At 37.6% G+C, this 7,453-nt stretch overlaps 1 protein-coding gene across 1 annotated transcript; it reads right to left on the bottom strand.

Annotated features, from left to right (window-relative positions):
* Positions 1 to 213: 213 nt before the first annotated feature.
* Positions 214 to 7,140, bottom strand: LOC139137305 (transforming growth factor-beta-induced protein ig-h3-like). The gene is made up of 5 exons (XM_070705324.1): positions 6,867 to 7,140; positions 4,810 to 5,027; positions 3,838 to 4,027; positions 2,026 to 2,235; positions 214 to 1,357 (listed from the first exon to the last, which is right to left on the bottom strand). The coding sequence occupies exons 1-5, from the start codon at positions 7,087 to 7,089 to the stop codon at positions 1,224 to 1,226; spliced, it is 975 nt and encodes a 324-aa protein (XP_070561425.1). The 5' UTR covers positions 7,090 to 7,140; the 3' UTR covers positions 214 to 1,223.
* Between the last annotated feature and the right edge of the window lie 313 nt (positions 7,141 to 7,453).

Here is a 7,453-nt window from a genome sequence, read left to right as displayed (position 1 = left end):
TGATTGTGGGCTTATTTCTGTTTTCAATTCGAATGACTAAATGGAATATTGACAGGCCGTGATGTACAATGGATTGGCGCCAAATCAAGAAGTTCGAGAGCATTATGCTCGTTCAAGACGCATCAAATCAGCGACGGAAATACGTCTTTTTGCTGTACGTATTCAATGTGTATTCGTTAGCGAAGTATAAAGATACAAAAGTTCAAACAATCCTTTAATGTTGTTCCTTAGAATAACTTTATTCAGTACTACATTATTTTACATAGTGTCATATTCCCTGATTAGGTTAATAGGTAGTAACCGTAATGACATTTACAGAATTGGAATTTTTATAAATCTCTCTCAATCGGTGATTGCTAAGACTTGTCAACCAATTAAGGATTGGACCATCAGATTTTTGGAAGGTAGTCAGGATGCTGGCGGACAGAATGTATCTTTTCACGTCCGCAATTTGATAAAATACTTTTTTTTTCAAAATCTACACATTTTTGTGGCCAAACTTCATGTGAATATTTTCAAATATTTAGCATGTATAATTTACACCCCCTCTTTTGATCAAACACCCGAAGATCTAATGTTCATCCTATTATCATCACAACATTTAAATACAGAGTTCGAGACGAAGAACCTATTCGACAGATACGGCAAGAAATTGTTACCCCAATTAGGTGCATTGGTGGTTAATATCAGTGTGCGGAGTGTTTTCTTTGTTTATTTCATGCTAAGCTGTTTGAGCATACCTAAAACCATTTCAGAATTTCTCTTCGGATAAAAAATATTTTGTCAACACGACATTTCACCTCCATAGATACGACTGTTTTGTTTATCCGAAGTTAAATCAACAGTTGGAAACAGCGGGGCATTCGTAGAGTTAAATGTTTTTTCGGTTACTTTCATTTCACAAAAAGAGTATCTGCCAATTTCTTTTTCACTCCGAATGCAAACAAATGCAATCCGTAAAGATTGAATATGCCACCCATAAACAAGAGCTTGGAGCAACTGGTGGAATTTCAGACTTCAAATAATTATAATTCTGCCAACGTAGCGACTAATCTTCGTCACAATGATGTGATCAGAGAGATGTGCCGTATTGATGTTGTGTTATATTTCACCTTTGGTTCACCAATGGTGTTCGAGAATTATTGTCATAAGAGTTCAAAAACCCGAATGTACAGGCTGTTGTGAAATTAAAATCATGACAAAATACTTTTTACGAGAACAACTTAAAAGTTTAAATCATTTAGAAATTGGTAAGGGTCAGGCTGATAAGGTCTCAGGACACTTTCAATCAAGTATACAACTCCATTCGATGTGGCAGTTTGGTCCTGTAGTGGTGTACCTTGCACTTCTACGACATCTGATGATAAAGTAAACAGGGAAAAAATTAAAAATACACCAACCGTTTGAATGCCCTGGTAACAAGATATGCAATAAATAGTTCCATTGGCCCTTTGTATACTAAGTGACTTATTCAGAACCTATGACGAAGAAATCTTGCAGAAAACACATTGATACTTAAACCCACTCATATATTTAATTTCGTTCACTTAGTTTTTGTGGATTCAATTCACATTAAATTTGATTAAAAAGAAAATAAAGTAACAGAACGTTTTACTGGTCTATATGGCTGACGTTTTGGTTTGTGTACCCGTGCTGCAATACATTTGTATTCTTTACTCTAATAATCGAATTTTGACTATGATAACTCACAATCAAAAACGAGCGAAACACAAAATACCTGAGCGCATGTTACTTCCTTTTAACCACCCCGTTTTCAAGTTGTATCCATTACATTGATGCGTTTTAATATCGGAAATGCATGACTTGGGAACAACATCATTAGCAATTAATGGAGCATATCTTCTCGTTGCAGGTGACTGAATGAAAGACAGCATCCAAACAGACGTAGAACCAACACAGGGGCGGCGGGGGGTGGGGGGTTGGGTAAATGCTTTTCAGGATAAGACATGAGTTTAAGTGTTGAATTAAAAGCATTTGTCATAAGGTTTGGCATTTAAATCTTACCTGAGACAGTGTGAAACTGTAAATGCTGTCCAGATTGCGTAAGCAGAGAACCCTCCGGGATACCTGGCAGAAAGTAGGTTCCGTTCACTATATGTAATTTCAAGACGTCCTCGAGTAATGATGGATTCTTCAACAAACTATCAAGAACACCGGGAGGGAGTTGCTCAAAAGCCGCATTAGATGGTGCAAATACAGTGAACGGGCCTGGTCCTGTTGTAATAGAAAGGGAAAAAGGTGCCTCGTTTCATGGTATCAACACTACAACATTTATACTGAAATACGTTTCATTATTTCCATATAATTATTAAGCTTAAAGAAAGCCAGCTTTATCCATCGTTAGCACCAAATACTCTAGAGTGCAAATACTGGCGGCAGAGTACATATGCCTATGTGTGCGTGTGTGTAAAAGGTTATCGTGTCTGTTTGTCGCAACATTTCATAATAAGATTTGTAGATCATCCCATTTTTAATGGAATACTTTTTAATGTAAATCAATGATGAGTTTTAATAGTTTAGCAAAGTGTTCTTGGCAATGGGAAAAAACATGAGATTAGTTTGATAAAGCTGGTTGACCTTTTTCCGTGTTAAGTCGATAAATGAACGGACAGACGGAAAAAGCATGGTATGAGTATAAGAAATTGCACCTTTAAGAGGTTAAGAGTTCACTGAAATATAATCAGTTTTCACTGGTCTTTGTCTCTTAGAAGTGAACTCGGTAATTTTTATTGCTATTTGGCATTGTAGAATATTCATGTACAGTATTTGCTTTTTACATCTTGTCGGAATACAGTTAATACATGAATAATACATTGGTCTTTTAATCGAAGGGACGCCCATGGCGTATGTGTTCTTTGAATAGACGTCTGAGTACTATACAACAATTAAAAGTATACTGTTAACTGTAATCTAAATATGCCCATATATTGTCAAAGGGGCGTTCCTTTGTATTCAAAATGCCCATGTGAGGGCGCTGTTTTTAAAAACCGGCCACCCGCTTAAAATCTGTGATTGGTTAGATTTTCTCTTTCCATGGCAACTTTGGCAAAATTGGAACAGGTGACAGTATACCTTTAATGAAATGCAGTCGGAAATATTAGAATGCGCTTCGGGGACGGATATTGAGTCTCAAACCTTTATCACATTTGTTGGTCTACGCTCGTTAGGACCAAATTGAATTTCTTGGAGTAAGTAGACTTTTTACCGACTTATTTCTCTGAAAATCGAAAGGTTAATCCATTTCCAATCAATAGAGTTAACACATGGATACGGACTTCAAATGACAGTACATTTAAGGCAATAGTTTTCTTTAGTACGAAACTTGTCAGGTGACCCCAATATTTCTTCATGATTTTGAAAGGCAATACAATACTTTAAATTTTCGTTGACAAAAGTTTGACCAAAGTCAACCGATTTCGAGGTACATACTACATTAAGGTAGTTCGCGCCCCGAAAGTTAGAGACCTAAACTTAAGCTCAAACTTTCCTTAATAAAACCTCCAATCATTCTCTTATCAAATGAAGAATAAAAATCAGGAGTCAGCGCGCAAAGTTTGGTCCAGAAATTCAATTTACCTAACATTTGCATATATTTGAAATTCAAAATGGTCGCCAACCGTGTGTAAAGTCTATGGGGAAAACTTAAATTTCTAATTTTGAAAAAGTATGACGGTGGAAGTTTTTCTAAGTGCAAGAGCTCTAGAATGAGTCCCAACAAGTGGTAGACTAGAAAGAATTTTAAAACAGAGAGTCCGAACAGCCGTCAGCGAGGCATATTCTACCACACTGTATGATAGAACCTAGGGTGTTACATACCTTTCAGAGCAGACTGCATGCCTGCAGTCTTCAGAGCAGTCTGTAGAGTTGAAAACTGTGAACGATTGTCCACTACCCATCCAGTACTGTGATTGACCGATGAATGGAGTATGCCGTCAATCAAGTGGACAACACCGTTGGAGGCCAAGTGATCTGCACTACTTACAACAACTCCATCTATCGTCACAACCTGAATCATAAATGTCAAATATTATACGTTCAATGCATATTCTATCACTATGCTGATGTGGACAATGGCCACTACATGAAAGGTCTCTACTAACTTTGAATGGTTATCAATGGTAATCACACTACAGTCCAACCTGTGTATAGTTATCACACCGTAGGGACCAAATAAAAGTTACAACTGTATGGAGATGGATTTTGTACAAAGGATGGATTTGGCATTTCTTTTGTTGAAACTGGTGGACTGAGTGATGATAACAGATAACATTAGTATAAAATTCAATGCCATAAATATGTTGGAAATTATGATTAATGCTATCACCTTTGACTGAAAATCGTGCGGAGAAGATATAAATTTGGTCAAAATAGACTCATTTCTCCATTCCAGTCTGAACATTCTGACAAAGATCATTCAGAGTCAGATATGATGACTATCATATACAAAGTTTGTATGAAAATGGAGGAATTACATGGCACCACTGACCTCATACAAGGTGCGGCTGTTCTATAAAGTGCCTCTCATATGTATATTGTTAAGTGACTGTCACAGGGTGGCCGCGATAAGGAAGTGGCTGCTGTGTAAGGGCGACCACTTAAACTGGCTTAACTGTTTATATAATTCTGACAAGTGCTCTTTGCAATTGTTATGGGTCATTTATATTCAGCTCTCAAACAAGACGGTAATCGCTTCAAGTAGAACGTTGTTGCGCCTATTTGTACCAGTTTAGTTTTGTTTGAATTCAGTATATTTTCGATCGGATTCGTGAATGCTTTACTACAACTTACCGTACTTCCCGTCTGGTATATGTTAGCTCTGAGTGGATTTCCCTTCAAAGGTTTCAACAAATCGTCGTTGCCGAGGGAGGATGACATGACGATACCGGGAAGAGTGTGATGGTCTACAAAGTCCTTCATTGCAGGGATATTCAGACGATAATAATGGCATAGCCAGGGATCCTGGGTAACGTATTCTCTGTTGATGGGCGCGAACAAAGTGAAAGGCCCTGAAAAGGACAAAGTACATTATGCAATCGTTAAAGTACATAATAAAGGCGACCAAGGCGGCAATTGTGGACCAACAGTAGCAGGAAGTGAAAGTTTTGGCAAAAACCAACATTCTTCCAGGATAACCGCCAAGGAACAACCATCTTCATAATGTGATGTTACCTTGGACGTAATTATGCTCGGCGGAAGACAGTGTATAAAGTAATCTCAGCACACAAGCAACATGCCTCTCAATGTCTTGATGAGAGTATTCTTATTAGTAACGCCAAAATCGACGAAATGACTTTGCTCAGGAACGTTCGGTCGGGCAACTGACCAGCCCTTTAACGTTATGTAACCATGTAGTACTAAGATCTATTCTAGGCATGGGTACCAAGAGTGGTATTCCTTCTACTGTTTGTGCGTGTGGTTCGTGATGTTACACCATGTATTGATGGAATCGGAAGAATAGGCTGTTGACCTTCGAAATTAATTATTGTATGACCACAGGGATACGTAAATGGCCAGGAAAAGGATCTATAATCAAGCAACATCACCATGGTTCTCACTTTGTGAAATCACTTAAGCGTTACACAAGTTGACTCCCATGTGAAACTTCATTGATGTAAATGAGAAAGCTCACAGCGAGAGAGCTCCATAAAATCCAGCTTTACATAGCTTCCGTTGTCAACACTCTAGAGTGCTTATTTTAGAAACGCTACACGCTTTGCACATATATTATGATGATTTTGTTTGAAAAGTTGGACGAGAAGCGAACCTTTGTTCAGTGAAAATGCTTTCAATTGAATGGATATACATGGGGCTGACCGTGCCTACACTGCGTAGTCGGCTATAGTTATGACAAACTATGCCAAGTAGCAGAAACTGCTAATGTAAAAAGTCACATTACTTTTCATTACAAATTATGGAATTGAAAATTCCATAAGCAAGCAACTGTTATTTCCGCGATAATATCATTTCGCACGTACTATTCTCACATTAATTACAGGGACCCCAGAATGAGGATTTGTTGTGTTTTAGCACAATGCTGCTCACACTGTGCTCAAAATCATGTATTAATTTAGACCAAGCAATATACCATACCAAGAAGTTACTGTGGTTTACGATGATGGAAATTGATTGCCCGCTTCAGGCTAACAGCACGAAAACCTTATCCAAGCTGTCGTCATCGTAACAGATATTGCTTTTCACAGTCGCCTATTCTATTGTTGATTTCTGAACACGGACGTAATTGGATAAAGTTTTCTATCTAAAATGATTCAGATTGGTATGTAGGCATACAAAGGGGTGGGGGTTGGGTGTTACTTAGGCACCACAAATTTCTTAATCGACCGCAAGAACAATAAAATGAAAATGTAATACAACAGAAGGTTTAAAAATTCACACAATGTGTCCATAATCGCTCTCACAAAATTTAGATAACTTAAAAATATTCGGCGGAACGAAGAACTACAACTGTTTCTGCCTTTTCTTAATACTTTTCAGAACAAAAGTGGAACATTTAAAAGAAAGGGGTTCCCTCAAATGATTTCAAACAGTCAGCTTTTAGAGGAAGTGGTCAAACTTTAAACGGCAAATTATATTCATTTTCTGAAAAGACATTCGTTGAAGGATTTGTTTGCGTGATTTTAGGAAAAAAGCATTTGGAAATAAAGTTGATGGAAAATAAAATGTATATTGTTTGTGTCGAAAACGTCAATATACGAGAATAGTGCATCAGCATGAAAATAAATTATTGTCAAAACGCAACACAGCGTATACTCATACTGAAGTCCTGAACCATAGAAAAAGAGAAAAAAGACGCGAAAGTGGAAAAAATGTCCTAAAGATATATTTACCTTTGCCAGTCAGTGGAGTGTCAAGTCCATCGATTACTATTGTTCGAACATACTCAGATGCCCCAAGCATGTTTGCAACTTCTAACACGTTTAAGTCGGAAGTAAAGCGATTGTCGTTCAGTGTATCATCTATTCCCATGGCACTGCCCAGTTTTTCTTTCAGCATATCATCTGTAGCCAGGACTGCGCCTAGACAAAGGAATAAAATGACCGTTGTCTCCATCTTCGTTTTTCTGTAGTTCGGTCAGCGGGATGATGAGGGATGTTCTGTTGAATGATTATTTTGTGCCTTATATACAATTTCAAGGTGTTTTAATCATTGTCATATCTTTATAAAATCATTCGAGATTTTATTTGTCCTTTAGTGAAGGCTAAGGGTGCATTCATAAGTAGTGGTGAGGAGGACGAGAGGAATTGCAATGGCCTTATTTTTCAGATCCCCTTAACTTCCCGTAGAAAGGCTTCAAATCTCCTCCCACTTCCCACAGAAATTTTAAATCTCCCTAATTCCTTCACCCCTCAGTATTTATGAATGCAGCCTAATTTTACACAAATGATATCCGATTTTGCAAACGTCTACGACTATC

Source organism: Ptychodera flava, chromosome 7 (assembly GCF_041260155.1).
Source record: "Ptychodera flava strain L36383 chromosome 7, AS_Pfla_20210202, whole genome shotgun sequence".
Classification (NCBI taxonomy): domain Eukaryota; kingdom Metazoa; phylum Hemichordata; class Enteropneusta; family Ptychoderidae; genus Ptychodera; species Ptychodera flava.
The sequence above is the reverse complement of the archived record's forward strand: the minus strand, read 5'-3'. Positions and strand labels throughout refer to the sequence as shown.

Bases quoted from the DNA above. Each gene is read 5' to 3' on its own strand.
- LOC139137305 (XM_070705324.1), bottom strand. From the start codon at position 7,089: ATGGAGACAACGGTCATTTTATTCCTTTGTCTAGGCGCAGTCCTGGCT. The intron at 2,236-3,837 runs GTATGTAACACC...CTATTACAACAG, and splicing joins CATGCAGTCTGCTCTGAAAG to GACCAGGCCCGTTCACTGTA. The intron at 1,358-2,025 runs GTAAGATTTAAA...CTTTATCATCAG, and splicing joins ACAGTTTCACACTGTCTCAG to ATGTCGTAGAAGTGCAAGGT.